The 20,797-nt window shown below is 48.2% G+C and overlaps 1 protein-coding gene across 2 annotated transcripts in view; it reads right to left on the reverse strand.

Annotated features, from left to right (window-relative positions):
* The window catches only part of AKAP1 (A-kinase anchoring protein 1), a 30,687-nt gene that overhangs the window by 9,187 nt on the left and 703 nt on the right, over nucleotides 1-20,797 (reverse strand). Inside the window, exons 1-3 of one of the 2 annotated variants that reach the window (XM_036879669.2) lie at nucleotides 12,228-12,330; nucleotides 3,243-4,878; nucleotides 574-707 (exon numbers count right to left, since the gene is read on the reverse strand). In XM_036879669.2, the coding sequence (XP_036735564.2) occupies nucleotides 574-707; nucleotides 3,243-4,845 (1,737 nt within the window). In that variant the 5' untranslated portion in view covers nucleotides 4,846-4,878; nucleotides 12,228-12,330. Of the gene's footprint in view, nucleotides 1-573; nucleotides 708-3,242; nucleotides 4,879-12,227; nucleotides 12,331-20,797 lie in introns of those variants that run through there. The other variant, XM_036879668.2, reaches the window with a different exon arrangement.

Genomic DNA, 20,797 nt, shown 5'->3' on the forward strand with positions numbered 1-20,797 from the left:
TCAAAGAAACACAGGAAAATTAAATTGTTAAATATTTAAAAGAATTAATTAAAGGAACATAATCTCAGTTTTGTTTAAAAACCACAGGGTGTAAGGCGACAAGTCTTCACAGTCGCTCTCGGGTAGGATTAGTGCTGATTTTTATTTTCTTCATGCATTTCTGTATTCCTCAAGTTCTCTAAAATATGGATATATGCTGTGCTCAATTATAAAATACACTTTGCACCAAAGAGCTGGAGCAGGACACAGTGAAGGACTCACAGGTCCTCGGTCTGGGCCTTGCCAGCATACCCATACAGACCTGAGCCCAGCACACCCAAGAAAAGCCACTAAATAGGTAAGCCGGCCTGAGTCTGAAGAAGACAAGAATAAGCAGTTCCTGAAAGTGGCTGGAAGAATCCCATTTTGCAAGAAGCTCTCTGAACCCTGGCAAAGGGTCAGCAATCCCTTTCCTTCAGGCTCTGGCTCACTCAGGACCTTCTTCTGGCTTCCTGGCCTTCCCCTGGGCCTGCCCCCAAAGCCTGATGACCCCAGGCCCAGGGAACTTCCGGCTTGCAGAGTTGAAGCTTTTACCTTTGGTACCTCAATCTCCCAGATGATGAGGTCAACCTTCTTAGGACTGGAGCCTGCCTGAGCATTCTGGAAACCGTCAGTCTTCCTGAGGCCACAGCAGCCCTCCACCGAATCCATGCTGTTCCCGTCTGACCCTGCAGGGGAGGAAGCACCAGGCACACAGGCACAGACACCAGCTAAGAGCAGTTAACAACGCAGAGCTTCCAAACTCACATTCCCAGGAGGCATCCAGCCCACACCCTCTCTTCAAGTTTGGCAGGTGACTGTCAACTCTCAGCCTAGAAGGCTCAGAACACAACCCCACTGGAAGGAGGACTGGGGGTGTAGATACACCTAATTTTAGCCTGTCACTTACAGTCCCACTTGCTTAATTGGCAGCCACTCCCAGCCACAGCTGCTGGAGCAGAGACAAGTGGTGAACTGGGAAGAGTCAGGCACTGGCCCAGGAAGGGGAGCTCACGGAGCGGGGGAAGGGGCAGGCCAATAGGTCCACATGGTCCCAGGAGCCAGTGTCAGGCGCAGGTCTCCAGAGACTGACCAGTCGTAACTGGTCCGCACCCTTCAAACTATGCCAGTCCTCAGACCAAGGGTCCCTAATCCCCAAGGGCCCAGGCCTGCGCTCACAGGCAGTGGCCATCAGCCAAGCAGAGCTAGAAGAGTTCCCCCTCACAGGCTTCTCTGAGAGGGCATTATTTTAAACCTGCATCAGGGTCCTACCAGGGATAGATGAAGGAAGGAGGTTCTCCTTTCCCTGTGCTTAGGCCCAGACTTGCTCAACTCTGAATGCTCTTCTGATTCATGGAGGCTTTTAAAACCCCTAGTCAAATACTGAGCTAAAGCTCATGCCCAAGGGGGCAGAGCAGGAAGCAGGACTCTTGGCACAGACATGGGCTGTTCCCATCTTGCTCAAGAGTGTGCCAAAGGGGCCAAAGAAAAACGGGGGTCCAGATCAGCTTAAGAGAAATTGTTCGGGCTTATATATGGATGACTTAATTGCCAGAAGTAGATCACTCCTGACATTCTACTAATTAGGTTATTTTCCACATTGTTTGTCCAAACTGGAGCCATAATCCTTTACCAAGCAGTCCGCATACTGTCTGGAGTCAGAGGAGTAAGGCTTAAAAGAGATTCCACTCCCAGCTAAGGAAGAGCGACCTTTAAAGTGACCTCCCTCAACACCAGGGGCCCCAGCCTTCTCCCACAGAGTGAGACTGGCTGATGCCTGCCATGCTACGCCACCCAGAGGTGGCTCACACCACTCCAGGACTCTAGCAGGCCACACTCAGAAGCCTGCCCACTTCCAGCTGCCTCAGCTGGTGGTTCCTGGCCCCTCTAAGCTTCCACTGCCTCACACACAGGCTGGCTAATGTGGAAATGGCATGTAAGGCATGAACCTGGTGCTTAGCACAACTGAGAGCTCGATGAATGACACTACCAGGTACAACAGCAGCCCACACCTCTCCACCCAGCACTACAGCTCCATCACAGCCTGCAGCTACCACAATCCATCTAGAGTTGGCATGGCATGGCTGCACGGCTTGTTAGTTAAGCTGAGAGGCAAGAGACAAAGGGAAATGCTTTTATTTTTTGAAAGAATGTTTTTCACTCATTTTAAGATTTGAGAAAACATTTTAACATCCCTGAGGTTAGGATGCATCTTACAGTCTCTGACCTTCTATAATCATGACGAGCATAACGATGACTTTTTTTCTTTTAGAGGTATACAGAAAAGTAGTGTCTTAATTAGTGGCATCTTAGAGGTGACAAAATAGAGTGTGGTACACCAGATGCTGCTCAAAGTTCCCAATAAAGGTCCCCAGCCTCCCTGGAGCTGAAATGGTAGGAAATGGCTCCAGGATGAGCAAATGAGAGACCCATGCAGGGAATTTGTTGGCCTCTTTCCATAAGATAAATGAAAATAGCCCAGGGTAGCTACAAACACAGGGTCAAGAGCTGCTGACCTGTAAGTTAGCAGTCTGAACTGTCTACGCTGGGGTCAGCACTTGAAAAACCCAGTGGACACTTCATTACCAAAGTGTCCCTCTTTCCCGGCGGTGAACTATAGCTGCACAGGAAGAAATTGGCTGAGGCTCTCTGTGAAGGAATAGGAGACAGCAACAAGGCAGGAAAGCGCCAGCCTCCCACAAGTATTCAAAGCTGTGGCCACTCTCTAGGCACTTACTTACCCGGTAAGAGCTTCTGGAGGAGGAAAGCAGGTGAAGATATGGGAACAAGCACATGATTAAAAGGAAATAAACCATTAAAAAGCTCACACCCATTCTTGGTACTCAAGGGAATTAAAGCTAAGGCAGCCTCTCCATTAAAAAACCATTGAGAGACTGGGTTTAAAAGAGATAAAGAGGCACACTTAGGTTAATAAGTGGGCCCAACTTTTGGGCCAGTTCCTTCCGTAGTGCTGGGGAAGGTGGGCACTGGCTGCTGAGCCAGATTACAGCTCCCATGGTTGGGGGCATTCAGGGAGGCCTAACTTCTCAATCACCCCCCAGCTCTGTGCTGTACCCTGACTCTCTGCAGGCCAGTCGGGATAGAGTTGAAGAGCACTCTTGTCGCAGCAGCAGCAAAGGGAGAGACAGAGCTGCCTCCTTTCCCTAACAAATGAAGGGGAGCCCCCGAGTCCTCCAAGTGGGGACTACCCAAGACCCTCCTACCTCCCGAATGATCTGCTTCTGCATCCATGGTCCATCCATCCTCAGTCCCCAAGTCTGACAACTCCCCCTTCAGCACCCCATTGCTGAAGGGCACAGTACTTTCTGACAGCGGTGGGGTGCTGGCCTTGTCCCTGGGGCTTGAGCTGGTCTCAGTACAAGAGTCTTCGAGCCCTGAAGTGCTGACAGAATCTGAGCACTGCCCACAGGAGGCCACAGAAGGGACACCCTGGCTGTCGTCACAGCCCACATCTTCCACCAGGACACTTGCCTGGTCTAGAGACTCTCGGAGCAGGGCAGCCGGTGTTGGGCAGTGGGCCAGGGAGATGTGGCACGCAGAGTTCTTTGGCTTCTTGTCCTTGGTGGGGCTGGACAGAGGGCTGGTCAGGCAGCTTATGTAGGTCTTTGGTGGTGGTGGGCACCCTGCCGGCAGGCCTGGCAAGGGGAGGGCAATGGCCGACGGGGCTGTGGTGGCTTCCGCAGCAGCTTCCTCAGCCCTTTGCCCCAGGGCAGTGTTCTGGCTGACTAGGAGAGCACAGCTCTCCTCCTTCCGCCCTTGGAGCTGACCAGCTGAGGTCTGGTACATTCGACCTGCAATCTTGCCCATGGTGGTGGCCAGCACTTCCTCAGTGGCCTCCAAGATCACTTTGGAGATGATCTGGAAGGCAGCCTTCTGAATATTTGCATTTTTATTTAAGGCCTCCTCTTGGCCCAGTTCTCCTGTGAAGTCTCTGTCCCAGACTCGGCCACCCCCGGCCTGGGGAGCCGACCTCTCATTTTCCTTCTCCAGTTCTGGGGGCGTAGACTCAACGGAAGCGCTTGACGACTCCCCTACTGTGCCCCCATCCTCTTCCACCTGTGGTGGGCTGCTCTCCCTCTTCTCCCCCCCTCCTTCCAGGAAAGCCAGGCTGGGCACCTTGCTCTTCTGCAATTCAGAGCCCTGCTCCTGAAACAACACACCTTCTTCCAGCACAGTTTCTCCCAACACTGCCTCGCCAGTGCCTTCGGCCCCACCCATCTCTCTGGCCTTCTCCCGGGGGCTGTGCTTCTCTGCAGGGGTTGCACACTGGCCTTGCTGCCCCTGCCTGGCCATCCAGAATGTGGACTCTAGCTTACACACCTCAACTGCTTCATGGGGGAATGCAACACCTTTTGGGGATGGAAGGGGACACTCTGGAGGGCAAGACCTGACGTCATCACCCATCAGGGCTAGTTCCATCTTGGCACTGTCATCTTCGCACATTCCTGGTTGAAATTGTGTGTCCGTGGTGTTAGGAAGGTTGCCTGAGGACTCTGATCTACGACAGGCTGGATGTGCTTGCAGCAAGGTTAGGGGCTCCCCACAAGGCTTGCTCACAGAGGATAGCTCCTTTTCCGACAGCTGTGTGACACTGGGGGATGTGGGCCCTTCTACAGGACAGGCATTCTCCAAGGGGAGTGGTTCCTTGATGGCAGGGTGGGCCTTCTGCTCCCCAGCACAGGCCTTCAACCGGGTGTCATGGCTGCTGTCGTCCTCTTTTTTACGAGAGAAGAACCACCACCAGCCGAGGAGTGCCAGCATCCCAGGCAATGCCAAGGGGAAAAATGAACGGAACTGGATGGCCATCCTGGAGGTCTGAAGGAATTATACCTGGGAGAGCTGGAGGAGAGGTAGAGAGGGATGAATGAGAGCCCAGCAAGAGGATCCTGACGCAAGTGCACAGGAGAGACAACCAGCAGGTTATGCAGAGCTGTCTGCACTCCCAGTCCTGGCCCCTGAAGGGGCGTCCCTCCCTCTGCACACACCCTCCAGGTGATCCACTGGATGCGGGTGGGCAGAAAGAGCCACTCCCACTCCTGCTCCCTCATCCACCCACACTCCCTTAAAACAAGATGGGCATTCACTTGAACCCAAATCCCTTCCTTCATCACTTCCTGATGTCAAATTCTTCCTCTGTTCCCCAAGGGGCTGGTTGTGTTTAGTGTATTTTATAAACTCACAGAACACTAATCTAGTCAGATAGCATCAGAGCAATTTTAAACACCCATGGAATCTACATGTACAAATGTCTCTCACATATACCTACAAAAGCATCAGTCAACAAAACAGTAATTACAGAGCAACAGACTCCAGAACAAGGATGAGTAAGATTTCAGAAGGATAGGGGGATATTCCAGGGTATGGAAGGTACTGGCCACCACAATGCAATGGAGATACAGATCACATGTGGAGAACCAAATGGTTTAGCACATTTGATGAGGGTTCTGGGACGGCAATGCAGAATTTGGACTTTATCCTGTAGGCAACAGAGAACGAGCATAGTTCTGTAATTCTGGGGATAGGATGAATAGTATATCAAGCAATAGGAACTTGGAGACGGAAGTCCATTAAATCCAGACAAGGAGAAATAATAAGGGCCTAGAAGAAGATGGTAGATACGTAAAGGAAACAGGAACTTGATTTTCTTCATCTGTAAGTTGGGGACACGTCATAAAGGATGGATGGTGGAAGAATTGGTTGAGATACGTATTAAGTGTTCTGCACAGCAAGGTTAGCTCTTATTAGAGGTGTGTGACAGACTTATTCTGGAAGCTTGTTTTCAGTGCCTCCTATGCCAGCAAATTTCATTCTGTCTGCAAAAATTTTAAGTCTGCCTTAAAAAGGTGAATTACACCTCAATTTGGGTTTGTGCTTTGTTAACGGAGATAAACGTAAATGCCGTAACAACTCTTATTATTTAATTTACTCATATGTTCTCTGGCAAAACCAGTGCCTACAGCTCCCAGGTGGTTCTAATGTTCAGCAGAGGCTGGGAACCACTGCTCCAGGACTGTGCTTCTCCAAGTGCGCTCTATGGACCAGAATCATCAAGCGTCACCTGGAAACCTACCAGAAATATGGTATCTCAACCCCACACCCACAAAATCACAGGCTGAATTTTAAGGAGACCATCAAATGATTAAAACACACATTCCAGTGTGTGAAGAATGCTAGGAAAAGTGTTCTGCCCCCAAAGTGAGGGGGTTGGGGGAAGTGGTGGGGAGGGGGTCATCTCCAGAAAGTCCCTCCATCTTTAAAGATACCTTGCTAATGGCTAAAAATGAAGCAATGGGATTTGAAGACACAAAAGCAGGACTGGGCAATGGTCAAGCCTCACAAGATTTTGTATCCATGCATCCAGGCAGAATGCTTTGATGATGCTATCTTATAGCTTCAAATTCAAACACAGAACCTCACTCACCTCTCCCTTGCATTCTCTCACTTCACACTTACTCTTCAACCACCGGGGTTGGAATATATTTAATAAAGATTAGAATAACTCAAGTTTATACAGCCAAGGGATTGGAACTCAGTCAGGTTGTACTTCACATTAAGTGTGGGTCCCACTAATTAATGGTTCTGTGGGGATGAGGCATTGTATGGGCCAAGAAAAGGGGGAGTTAGTACCACTCTTGAAAGTTCATGACTATAACTATTTGTGGAACAAATGGGAATTTCTGACCAGGATTCCCACCTGGCCATAATAGCGCCCACTGTATATATAAGAGCCTGTTTGCACATCTATGGGATGTTTACCAGGGACAGAAGGGCTGGCCAGTCACAGGAGTACTGACAGAGGAGTGGAGAGGAAATATTCATTCTCTCCTCTCCTCGGTTCCTGGTACGTAAGTGCTCAGGCAACTACCAGTCACCAGAGACCCACCTATGAGTCCCTCTGGATGCTAGGGGCAGGGAAGCAGAGGGCCATGGGGGCAGCAGGGGGCAGGCCACTGCGAGATTGGGGAGAGCGCTGACAGCCATGGAGCCCCGGTGCTCCTGGAGAATTAAGCCTGAGCGTGAGAGCAGGGAGCTTAGAGAGAGGGGGAGGGAAGCAGAAGAGGACGACAGACTGGGACCTACTGCCCTGAGGATAAAACCCCCTTTAGCCCCCAACTTGCCTTTATTCAGTCTCACTGCATTCATAGTGAACTTGCCCCAGGCGGGGAGCCCCCTCCTTCCAGAGCAACACTACTTACTCTATGACCCTAAAAATCCCAACTATGGACTCTTTTCTCTAAAAGAACAACAAAAAAAATTCTGCATAGACAGAGGTCTATAAGAATGCTCACTGGGGCATCATTTGAAACAAAATTCAGAGGAATGCTTGCTGCTAAATTAAATATATTACAGAATCCATGGACATACCATGTTAAGAGAAGAAATCATGTGCTGACATGGAAAAACTGCCATGATACAGAAAATAAAAGCTGCAGACCACATGTGTGTGATGTCTATAAACACATAATCCCATGGAAAAACTGAAAGGACACCTACGCCTTCTGGTTATGGAAGAAGGCAATGTTTTATACACTGACCTTGTAACCTACAACCTTGCTGAACTTATTAGTTCCAAGTTTTTTCTTATCTGTGAATATAGTCTTACTTTTCCTTTTGGAAGAAAGATTTAAAAATTTCTCTTAGGGTTCTCCAGCTTGGCTGCACATTAGCGTCACTTGAGAAGCTTTTAAAATTCTAGGGCCAAGGGTGGCACCCAGATCAATACAGTCAGAATTTCTGAGGGTTAGACCCAAGACACCAGGGTTTTTTATCACCCAGGTGATTCCAATATCCAGTCAACTTGGGAGCATCAGTGTTCTGTCTGTAACAACTTGTACACACTCAAAAAGGTGGTGGAATAGGGATACTTGTTTTGTGTTTAATGTTTTTCAAATAAAAATAGATAAAAGTTGAGGAGGCAAAGAGGCTATGGGGAAAAGGTGGTTTCAGGATAAGGCAGTATACCTGTCAGACCACACAAGAGGAAGTCGGGCTGGTGTCTGACACTAGGTTTTCTTCTTGTCAGTAAATTTAGATTCTGATTCCTTATTAACTAGACAATCCCATTTCATAGGGTTTATAGTTGCGATTCTCATGGTGTTCTAGCAATTTTCTGATCTCAGGAAAAAGACTAAATGGAGTGGAAGAAAATAATCCTATTCTCAACAACCCATAGAGGGTGGTCTCCCCAATTTATACACCAAGGGCCCAAGGACAGCAAACTCAAATTGTGAGGGTGAGGTGGGTGGTGAAGCAGGTGGGGAGGGTTGCTACCCAAGATACAAACTGCCTTTCAAACCAGCTGGGAGAAGCCCCCACCCCTTTGGAGCTAAAAGTTGATCCCAAGAATCCAGTAGTTGACCCGTTCCACTGCTGGGGATCCCAGAGATTGGATATAAGGCAGAGCCCCCAACACAAACATACATTCCAATCTGGCTTTGGTCCTGCACCCTAGGAGATCCATAACACAACCAGACCCTGGCCTCTCCCAACTCCATCTATTCTGTTCCCAGTCATAGTTCACACTGAACACAGAAGCAGCAGCACCCTGAGGCCCCAACACATGCTCCGTGCCTGCTGCTCTGTGGCTCACCAGGACACCACTAGCACTCACCCACCTAACCCTCCCAGCCTAGCTTATTCCCCAGAGACTGAAACTCTAAGCCTCACACTCACCATCCACAACTCTACAGTCAACTGTAACTACTCAGCTAACTACAGCCCAGAAAAACACTGTTCCTCCACCATTTCTAAGCCAGATGCCCTGTCATTTGTGCCAGGATAGCCCTCCGGAAGATGTTTAATACTGGTACCCTGAGACCAGGTCACCCAACCCACAGAATAAGGAAGATACATGATGTGTTTATTTTTTCCTTGCTTCCAGGGGACTATGATTAGAGAGATTAGGCTTCTCCACCAAGAAGAGCCAAGAGCTCCTGGGATCAGCAGCCCACCCTCCCACAGGTGGTGTGTTCCCAGAACCGTGCTGTGTTTCCCTACCAGTGCCACTGCCTGGAGGGACCTCACCGGGGGCTCTGAAGTCCCCACTCCCACCAGTCAGGAAAGTCCCTCACTTCCAAGAGTCCTACCCGAGCCAATCTCATCTCAGTCAGGCTTCTTGTGGATTGGTAAGGTGCCATTTTCCCAGCTGTTTATGGTTATGATAAGGCCTAGACAGTGTGTAGGATGCACTAACCTTTCCTGAATTCTTAGACAAGGCCGACTTCATGCATAAGTGTGTACATGCTCTTTCTCTCTCTCTCTCTCTCTTCAGCCTCACAAGGCTTCAGGCTCCCTTCCCTCTCTGGGCAAACTTTTGAGTTGTTCTCTATGCCCTGGTTTTTGTTTTTGTTAAACCTGAACTGCTCAAGATATAAGTGGCATTTAACACTGCGGGTCCAAAAGCCTTCACTCACAAGCGATTGACAGCAGCTTCCTCTCCAAAGGCCTCCCGCTAGTGAGGCTCAGGACACTCGGGCTAGCCAGCCTCCAGTCAGAGAAAGCCTGGCAGAAGGATACAGGACTCTGCCCTAAGCCTGGGGGGAGGAGACTTGGCTATTTTGAATCTGTTGGAATTAAATAGCTGCTTGCTTATTTTTAGCAGGTTTACTTGCCTGGAATAGACACACACTGGCTGGTTGCCCAGTGGTCACATGGAACTGAAGGCAGACGCATGCCACAGCCCCGTAAGGCCTTAGAGTTTACCTCTCTCAAGGTTTTAAAAGAATTCCTTCTTTCTCCCAGAGGAACCTGCAGCTTCTCAGAAGAGCTTACCTCTGGAGAAGTAATGGCCCCACTCCCAACCCTGATGACCAACTGGGTCACTGCAGTCTAGAACCTTCTGCCAAACAAGAAAATCTGAGAATGGTACAAAGAATGTTCGTCCCGGTGACTAAGCCCATTTGGCTGCAGTTACTGTAGAAAAAGAACTGCATGTAATTAATTGATGGGAAAATCAATCATAAAAACAGACTGTTCCTGGGTGCTAACCAACAGGAGGCAGCTCAACACACTCCATCTCTACAGTGCTGAGTACATCAACTTCTTGCCAAAGGGTTCTTCCTTTGACGGGGGTCTTGTAAGGACAAGGAAAGCTACATGATCCAGAACCAAAGCCCAGCACCTGCTGCTAGCGCACTCAGAGAACAAGCAGGCTGGGGGCCAGGCCAAGGCCCCTCCTTCCTACTCAGAATTTGCTGGAGAAAGACCACACAATACAGAGGTCTATGCAAGACCACAAGTGTGCTTCTTGATTTGTATACAATCCATTTACCTAATTCCCCCTCAAGAAGAGGTTAGGCACATACATTGAAATATGTTTAAGTTGCTGCATGAAAAAACTTGTCTACCAGAAGCTCACAGTCCAGACAGAACAATCTGTGTGTCTGTCTGTGTGTCTGTCTCTATCTCTCTCTCACACACACCTCTGCACTAAGCTGAGCCTGATTTCAGTAGCAGGCAAAGAGAACCCAAGGAAGAGTCTCTTAAAGAAGGCCAGAACTTCCTTAGGTTGCAATGATAACTTAATGACAAAAATTAAGGTTCTAAACAGATGCCTTTATGGGTGGGAGGGGGCAGCAAGTCCCAAAGTAAAGCAGGACAACTCCTGGGAGCTAAAGATGACAAGCTGTTCTGGGCCAACAAAAGGAGTTTGACCTTTACTGTCAAGGCAATGGGAACAAGTCAAGGCAGTTGCAACAAGGCCAAAAGCAGAGGTCACAAGAGGCAAGGGCCTGGGTGATTCCCAAGTGGTGACTACAGTCCAAAACTGGCAGCTATTTAGTCACAGGGGGCTACTGAGCACTTGAAATGTGACCAGGGTGGCTGAAAACTGAATTTCAAATGCTATTTCATGTTAATTTAATTTAAAAAACAATTCATAGCTGGTGGCTACTTACTGAACAGCAGAGCTCTAGAGGGTGGTCCCAGAAGAGCTGAAGGAAACAGAAGAGGTGGGATGGCCATTGCCTGCCTTGCTGGGCAGTGTTTGGTCCTGCCACCCACGGTTGGGGATGATGGTAAGCTTGGCCACTCACCCTCAGCAGCACGGCTGAGGCCCAGGAATTAGAGTGCTGGAGCCATGCCTCACGTGTGTAAGTCTCAGCCCAGGCCCGGTGTTCACTAGGTTGTAACCTTCAACCTTAGTGAGTGTTGAGTAAGCTGTAGCTCATGCTGGCATCCTCAAGATTCCAAATTAGCTCACAGTGAGGCTTTGAGGTCCTGCTCAGAACTGTACCCCACGCCCTTCATTGTGATGGCCCCACAGAACAGCCGGCTGAGCCAGGGCAGCCAGACCAACCACACTCCCTGTTCTGGGACGTCATGGACCACTTCCCAGCCTGCTCTGCAGGAGACTGGACGTTTAACCCAGAAACATCTGGACGTGAATACCTGATCGGTGAAGCTGCCTCCAGCCGAAATGGAATCCCAGAGTTCAGTACAGGAGCTCCAGGTAAGAAAAGCCAGAAGTGAAAAATCCCATCTCTGGACATGGTCTCAAATTAAGAACTCTTCTTCCTCCAGTTCAATTAAAACTTAACTCCCAGTTTGGAAAACTTGGTAAAAAAAAAAAAAGGAACCCTCCTAAGAGTGAACTGTGCACCCTCCCTCCTTCTCTGCTGACTGAACCCATGGCAGGCCCATTCTTATTAGACGTCAAAGGGTAACAGAAAAAAAATCAGCACCACCTACAAAGGTCTTCCCATTGCTTCATTTGATGGGGATAGGGGTATAGTTCAAAAAAACTAATGAGTATGTCACATCCATCCTACCCCTCATCACCAGCTTTACAAGTGAATTCTGACACGTTTCTGAGGATGGCAATAAGGCAGGTATCAGGAAAGTGTTTCTGGGTACATGGTGTTCCCACCCATGACCACTGAACACTACCCAAGACTGCCCAAAATGCACAATGTTGTGATTGGGCAACGACCTTACATAAAAAATAACAAAGATGACATGTGCCTTCAAAAGTAATCAGAAAAGATGCTGATGTGAGGCAAAAGACCCTCACACCACCACCTCAGATGGGCAAAGCAAAGAGGTAAGACACGAATTTCCCAAATAGCAGATAGTGTAATATGGCCAACTCAGAAATAACATAAAGGCGTAAGGCAATTTCTTTTCAACAAACATTTACTGGAATCTATGAGGTCCAAAGAGCACTGGGAAACAGAATCAGACAAACATACTTCTGAGGCACTTTCAAGTCTTTCCGTTTCTCTTTGGGCCCAATGACCTCTTCTCCAGTGGGCCTGTTACTACCATCTGCCACTGACAAGCTTGGTCTAAGAATCAGGCAAGTATCTTGACCAAAATGAAGGACAAACAGGAATCAGACTGCCAGTTTCCCTAGATTAGAATGTTCTAATGTCCTGGGGTGGGGGAATGAGAGGACATGAGCCTGAACAGCAGCACTGTGGCAGCCAAGGGGGGTTGGGTTGCCCCATTCAATAAGCAGATTCATTCAATACCCATTTTCACCATGACCTGGTGCCCAAATCCAGATCCCCTCTCATTTAAACTATTCCATAAAGTAAAGCCAGAGCTTCCGCTGGCATGGTAGAACGGATCTGGGGGCCTAGTTGTCTTTACCCACTTTCCAACAACCCTGCCATGTTCAGCCACATACCCCAAACCATGCCTTCAAAGGGGCTTGTCTTGTGCAGAATCAACTTGCTTTTTGCTGGCTACCCACCTTCACACACTTTCTCAGCAAGCTACTGGAATTTGGTTTACTCCCTTGTCCCAGCAAGACAAGGGAGTAAACCAAGACAGGAGGAGCATCAAGAAGGGGAGAAGCAATACCCAGGAGGCAGAGTCTGGGGACAGCATGCTTCCTACTGTCAAGGACCTGGTATGATTAAGCACAATGAGAGGAGCTTCCCACCAAGGACAGGAGCTTGACAGCAATGGCCAAGGCCCAGGGGAGAATCAGAGAACTGGTGAGATGCACAGAAAAGTAACCTAAAGAAACAATGGAAATTAACTGGGAGAAAAGAGAGTGGGGAGAGCAGAAAGGAAATACAGAAAACTAAGAACTCTGCAGAATAAGCAGTATTTGTAGCCTAACAACATATACTCCAAATAGCAACTTGACCAAAAGTTGTGCTTCTGCTACAGTGAGCGCATCAAGAAAGAAAACAACTGTAGGAATAAGCCAACTTCTTACCATCCAGAGAAGAAAAACAAATCTGATATTTTTAAAAAGGGAAAGAAATAAGGAGGAGTATACCATTTAGAAATACACTATTTAGATGCCAAGGCATCTGGCCTCCCCACTCCACTGAGGTCTAACCAGCATCAGGTAGCAGGACCCCTCAGAGCTAGTCACTTAATAAAGATTTTAATACCCACTGGGAACCAGGTTCCACTGAAGATGGGGGGTATGGAAAGAGCCCTCAGGAAGCAAAGGTGGAAGGAGAGGGAGGGAGTCACATTTCAGATGAGATGCTGCCAAGATGCAGCAACCAAATGTAATAAACCTGCAGCCTCTCTCAAAGGGTTCGGAGAGCTGAGCCCGAGGCCTTCTTGTACATAATGAGCTAAGTATACTTTGTGCATCTACCATGGTACTAACAGCAAGAGCTGAGAAACAGTCAGTCAGTCATCATCTGTGTTCTGTAGTGTAGATGAGGAACCCAGGCTGAGAAAGGCTGGATAAAGTGTACTTGGGAGAGAGAGGGAGCTTCAGACAGAATGGTCAGGGAATTAATGCCTCTCCCAAAAGGTGGCAGCATAGCTGGAAGAGTGAGCAAGGAGGAATCCATGCCAAGATCTGGGAGGACAGGGAAAGGAGAGCAGGAGAAAGTTCCAGGCAGGAAAAACACAGGCCAAGAACAAGAACAAGGTTGGCTCACTCAAGAGACAGCAAGGAAAGGAGTCGAGAGATGATGAGGTCAGAAGGCTACAGCCGGAGAAGGAACCCCCCAGCATCACTGGGCGGAGGCAGTACCGAAAGTCAAAAACCTGGAGGAGCAGGTTCACCCAACTACCTCCAGAGAGGTGCACCAACTTGCCCAAAATGCCAAGGGGCTGTAGTTTCTTAACAAACAAAAGCAGGATCCAGAATTTATTCCTGAAACAAGGTGCCTCCATAGCTGTTAGCATGGCGGGCACACAACAAGTTGTGTGAGCAAACGGGCTCACGTTTTACTTCCAGTTGGAGTTCTCAGCAAATGTTTGTCAGGAAGTCCTGGAAACACACCACTCATTAGCCTTCGAGAGTCCCTGCTAAGCCCTGCCCCTCAGATGAATCTGCTACAAGGTGATCCAGCTCTGGCGGGGCTAGTGGGGACGGGGATAGACACAGACGTATACACACACTCAGCCCCACATAAGCCCTTGCCACTTTTTGGAATCAGACTGCAAAAACAACCTTACTTTCCAGCCAACATAAACTGTAAGCAACAGAGGGCCTTATAGGGCTCGAAGCTCTCCTAATCAGAAACAGAGAGCTGGGCTCGAGTTGGCAGCTCCAAGTTAGAGGGAAGGAGGAACCAAAAAAAGAAGGGAGAAAGGAAAGGATGCAGTGAGGAACAGAACTTGTTTGTCTAACTCCTTTTCCATCTCTTCAGCCTTGGTGGCTCCCGTTAAGAATTCCTACTGAGCAGCACGGCTTTGCCTCCTCTCGTGTTTTTATTTTGGTTTTTAAGCCAGGGGATGGCAGCAATCAGGCTCCCAGCAGAGCCATGTTTTACAGTTTTTGGTGTCCATTTAGTGGCCTGCCCTTAGGTTGAGTGACTTCCCATGAACATGAGATTATGTGATGTCCGAAGAAATTGGCTGCTGGGGCAACATGGGGTCATCACTCATTCCCCAGGACTGCGGTCCCAAACTTAGGAGTTCCCTGGCATCCTGGGCTGCCTCAGTCACATGCCTGCCTGGCCCAGGAGGCATGGCTGGGCCTCTGCCACACATCCAGAATAGGAAAGGCAGCCCCTGAGACCTCTTAAGCAGCCACCTCCCCCTCCTTCCCACACACCCCAAGTTTGTGGGGTGGCTTTATCCTCCTTTCTCTCCTGATTAGCAGGCAGCAGCTTCAGCACCAGGACCTGCCCTGTACACTGAAGCCACTCACACTTGGCCCTCCTAAAGGATACCATCTGCTATAAAAATAGCCTGACAGGAGCACAAGCTTGGCCAGGTGGGCCTCACCAAAGTCAAAGGACAAAGCAAGGAGGTTATTCTCAGCAAGGCCTTTTCTCACCACAGACAGAGCTCAAGGCACATCAGAGTGCAGGCCTCCTTCTAAGGCAGCTCAGAGCAAATCACTCCTGCTTCCTTCTCTTTACAGGGACAGGAAAGAGGGGGGCAGCGAGATCTACAGAAGACTCAACCCTAACCTTCAGACCTGCTGTCCCAGGCCAACGCTGGAGAAGGGATAGGGGTGGCAGCTGAGGGCCGGAGCTTGAACATACCCTGCTGCCTCCTCCAACAGGCACCAAGCTACTCCCAGGCAACAGCATGTGGGGGAGGGACCAAGGGATGGTATCAGGACCTCCATGGGATATCTGACAGGCCATGTTATTATTAGCCAGAGAAGGAGTGACTTCCAGGTTGCCTTTTCAACCAAGCCACTGAGCTAAACCATAGCCTTCAGAGCAGTTTGTCAGGCCCTGAGGCACAGCTACCTAATCCACAAGGCTGTTTCAGTCAGTCATTTGTGCAGCTCAAAGGCACCGGATGGCTGCAAGATTCAAATGATAAAACCTGGTTTGGGAAAGGCTAGCACATTAAAGATAAAGAACATTAAAGTGACACTGAGTTTTAGTTTCCTGCAAAATGGGATAAGAATGCCTCCCCTCATTGGGCTATAATGAGGCTGAAATGACTCAAAACACCTAACAGTCTGACTTAATCTGTGAAATCGGATTTTTAATCTTTTAAAAATCCAGTTTCATTTTTTGGATGTGGATGGAGGGATAATGGGACAGTAAATAAGAAACAGCCTCTAAGCATAGAATTAAAGATACAGAACCCTGATCTAGGTCCAAAGTCAGCCCAGCCCTGCCCTGCAGTCCTTCCTCAGGACTTCAGGTGCCTCATACACAAACTAGAAATACTTAACCTCACAGGGTTGAGAGACAATAAAAAGGGAATAGTTTGAAAAAACTATCCTCCTAAGATGCCAGGTATAAAGTAGGTCATCCATAAGTGTCTGATATGCATCTTGATATGCTGTCTGACTCCAAGAAAAGAGAGCTCTCACATTGTTTACCAAAGGTCATTCTAGCAGGGTTCAAGCTAAAACATGCCCAGGGCTGGATCGGGGTGGGGGTGGAATCTGGAAATAAAGCCCATTCCCCAGAATAGTACCACACCAACACTTCACCCACTGTGGCCCAACTCTCCCCCATGCCTTCTGTAAAAACAGGCCTCCTAACATGGAGATGGACTAGAGGGAAAGAAAGAAAATGCCACTTGTAAGGTATCTGCAACCTGGTTTAGCAGAGAGCCCACACTGGGACCCTACAGGAAGTCATTGGGTGAAGGGCCATGTAGCAGGTCTGCAGACATCTGGAGATCAAGGACAGTGAGCACAGGCCCTGGAGGACCAGCAAGAACCTTTATGACAAGAAACAGGCTCTTGAACCAAAACAGCTTTCCAAGGGCTAGTGTCTGGCCTTCTGCTTCATGCTCCCATCCCAAGACCCCACACTATGCTCCTCACACAAACTGTTTCCTAATTAATGACTGCCCCCAAGGTGGCAGACCAAAATTGGCTTCTTAGCATGCCATGGAGAAGCTGGTAAACAATTTGTCACCAAAGCTGTTGGATTTGTGGACTATGGAGGACTAAGCCCTAACATATGTTGCTTTACAAGGTAAGGCAATTAAACTTTTAGAGTTTGGCAAAGAACTAAGTCTAGCATTGTCCAACAGAACATTCTGTGATGGTGAAAATGTTCTAGACCTGCACTGGAGTCCAGCACTGTAGCCACTGGTTACATGAGACTAGTGAGTACATGAAATGTGACTAATGTCACCAAGGAATTGTTTACTTAATGCTTTAAAAAGCTTAAATTTAAGTAGCCACACATGACTAGCAGCCAACCCTATAGGGCAAGGCAGCTCTAGATCTTCTCCCCTAAGGATAGATGAAAAGAGATATTGTTAAAAAAAAAATTAGAAATATTTAGCACAGAAACACCTTAGAGCTAGGAGAATTTGAGATGCACCTAAAACAGTGAATTAGAATTTTTTTTTTCAGTCTTCGATTTACACTATCCACTGAGCCACTCATCTTGGCTCAAACACACTCCTCCCAATACACAACCCTGCAGGCAACTCCACCTTCCAGCAGCCCCAAGGCACCTTAGACTAACTCCAGGGCTTCCAAGAGTACAATCTGAACACCTCTGATGTTGACCAAACTTCTTTTACCAGCTGAAGAAAAACTGAGACCCTAAGAGGGCCAACGTCTAGACCTGCTAGTACCACAGCCAGGTTTCAGCCCAGAAAGCTGCATGCAGCCTTTACCAGCCGATCCAGGGCTACTGCTAGCTAAGACCAGAGTGAGACAAGCCTCATCAGCCCTCAGCACTGCATGCTTTTACTTCCAGAACTCACCTGGGGCTCTGCTTTGTTCCTAAATGTGTGGGCCTCAGTGACACCAGGCTAAGTGAAGGCAGCCATCCAGTATTACCAGATGGGGACAGAATGTTTACACTCAACTGCTGTAAACTATCAAACTGAGCTGTAGAAATGTCTAAATGGTAATGACTAAAGACCATTTACTAAGAGGAAAAGAAAATTAAAGAAAAGGACACCTTGAAAGCTGATTACTGAAAGCCAGTCCCCAGAAGGTTGAACACATCTTCACTCCAACAGTCTGCTTAGAAAGCAATGGAAAGATTAGGAGAGAAGCTCATGGGTTTGACTATTTCTTGCTTCTCAGTTAAACCAGGACTTAGTTTAAGTCCAAATCCACAATTGTCAGTTTCTCTACCCCTCAGTTTGTATTTTTATTAGCCACTGAAACAATCCCATGTGACCTCCAGCTTCACCCTCCACAACCATATTCAGAAGTGTGAGTATTATAGGATTAGAGAGGTGTTTGCTTATATTTCACCTAGCCCAGTAACTCTCAAGGAAAAGGCATCTTCTAAATTTTAATTGCCATGTCCTCACCAGCTGCTTTTCCAGCCGGACTCTGTCCTACTCAAAACATTGTTATTGATCATGGTTTCCACAGCCCGTTTAAAATCAGGTAGGAGGGCCAGCAGGTTTGATCAGAAGAGTGCTACATACAACGGGTCTCAGTGTTAAATGAGAATAAAGGTGAAACCTGTTTGAGCCATTACAACGGAAAGGGAGGTAGAAGAAACAGAAGATTGCCCTAAACAGCAAGGTTAGGATTACAATTAGCAACTCAAAGCAGTATGAGACGATTTCAGTGGGACAAGAGGACCCACCACTTCTCCAGGGCAGGGGAAAACTCTTCAGAATGGCAAACTGAAGGTATTAAGTCATACACAAATCTGTCAACTTCCCCATAATAGTACAACAGACCAAGTTGCAGAGAAGTCCTCTCATTCTGGATTTACAGGCAAGCTTAGGAAGGAGTGGCCCGGAGAGAATGGGCTGGAAGGGCGAGCTTGCCAGGCACATGGGGTGCCCAATCCTCAAAGCCCTGAAACATCAAGTCATGCTGCAGGATAGGTCCAGGAGCTGCCTGAGGAAATGGGGGAAACCAATTCTTCGTTTTCCTTCCAACCAAGCTTCCAGGTCAGAGGCTGGGGGAAGGGTATTTCAAAAAAATTCAAATCACTCAATTGATTCAAGAGAAACTTCATGTCAGTGTCAAAGATTCTTTAGTGGAGAAAAAAGGGGTGGGGGGGCAGCATGCTTGAGCAACCATCATGTACAAGGTACAGCACTAAACCCCAAATATTATCTCAACTTGTCTTTAGGATAAGGACAAGGGCACACTGTAAAGGCTAAAACTAGTCTTCATCCACACACAAATCCTGCCTATGACCCAGCCTGAGTCCAAAGACCAAGAATAATTTGGGTTACCAGGGAGAGCAAAACCAATTGCTTTAAAATACTGATGCTAAGCAACCTCACATTGGACACATATCCACTTGGCACCTGAGCAGGCCATTTACAAAGATACCTTCACTGTCATCCTGCAGCAGCTAAATGTGAATGTATTTCCTAGAAACAGCTGGGAGGAGGAACTGGTGTTCATACAAAGGACTCCAGGCTAGACACAAATCCATTAAACCAGTATCACTCATGGGCTTGGAAGGGATCAGCTACCTGCAAATTATGGGCCATCACCTAACAATGCGAATGACAATAGAAAGTATTTAATCCAGGTAGGAACTGAAGCTTCAGTGATTTGCATACCTGTAAAGATCCAGAGGACCTCTATTCTAGGGCCACACTTGATCTGAGGATAGAATCAGAACCCACAAAACTCGCAAAGAGGTGAAAAAGGAAAGATTCCACACAAGTCAAAAAGCTCCCCAAAATATAACTTCACTTGTTTCCACGTGCTCAAAAAGTCTTAAGTAATCAGCAGATGAACTACCTGAAAGCCAAGAACAGGAGAACCTGATAAATGATTAAATCACGCTCTCTTCATTTCAAAGATGCTCTACGCCTTTAAAAAGAAAGCAGATTGGATGGGTGATGTTAAGAGTCCAAGCTTTGCTTTCTAAATAGAGTTAAAAAAATAAAAAAACTAATTTGGGAAAGACTGAACACAAGAGCATGGTAAGGTTACTAGATGCCAGAATTAACAGCTTTTTGTAAAGGGTATTCCTTATCAGTAATTGCAACAAAGTTGGGGATGGGGGTGGGGGTGGGGGTGGGGGAGGGTGTAACAGCAAACCAACCAACCATTTTGATAGTGCCAGGTGTCCAAGCAGACCAGATTTCCCTGCAGGAGATAAATTTAAACACCAAGTAGCTTGCACTTCAGTAGGGTAAAGACAGCTAGCTAGTTTAATCTAATTGCTCTATTGCCTAATTACCCATACACCATACCCGGCTTCAGAGGCCTTCACTCACACCTGGAGCGAAGTGCACCGGGTTTGTGTTAGCGGCAGTGGAAGGGCAGGGAGGCGCCCGGCAACTTGGGCATCTCTGCTAAAGATCGAGAAAAGCCATGGGTTTCCAAGTAGTGGATTCGTTATTGCCCACCACCAGCAGCTCCTTTCCTTCCCTATACCTCCCTATGAGGGAAAAGGGGAAGAACCGCACCTTAGGGAGCAAAATAGTTGAATTGGTGAACTCGGAGGCTTCCAGACCACGGCCTCTTCAAGTACATTTTGACCTGTAACTCCGAAACTAGCGTGGTTGCCGCAGACTGCCGGCCTGGGGAGGGGAAGGAGGAGCATCACACGTGACCCACGCACCCCCGGGCATTAAGTCGGCGAGCACACCGGACAGAACGGCCACCACCTATCCAGATACCCTTTTACAAGCTGCAAATGCTAATCCTCTACCATGCCTTTGGCCTCGAGACCTTAACTCGCTCCAAACGGTCTGTCCGCCCGAAAACGGGTTCCAATTGCCACCTGTCTCCTAGCCCATCCTCCCCGTTCTGCAAACTAAGCCTGTTCCTCTGGTTCTCCGCACTGAACTCTCGAGGGCTGGGCTACCTGCTCATGTTTGCCACTGCCCGGCCTAGGTGGAGAGCAACCCAACAGTCAGCTAACGAGGCTCAAGTTGGGTGAGGTTCCTGAAGTGACAAACTCCAACCCCTCAGGAAAGGCCTTGGGGCACCTTCTCGCCCTTATGAACACCT

Source organism: Manis pentadactyla, chromosome 4 (genome assembly GCF_030020395.1).
Source record: "Manis pentadactyla isolate mManPen7 chromosome 4, mManPen7.hap1, whole genome shotgun sequence".
Classification (NCBI taxonomy): domain Eukaryota; kingdom Metazoa; phylum Chordata; class Mammalia; order Pholidota; family Manidae; genus Manis; species Manis pentadactyla.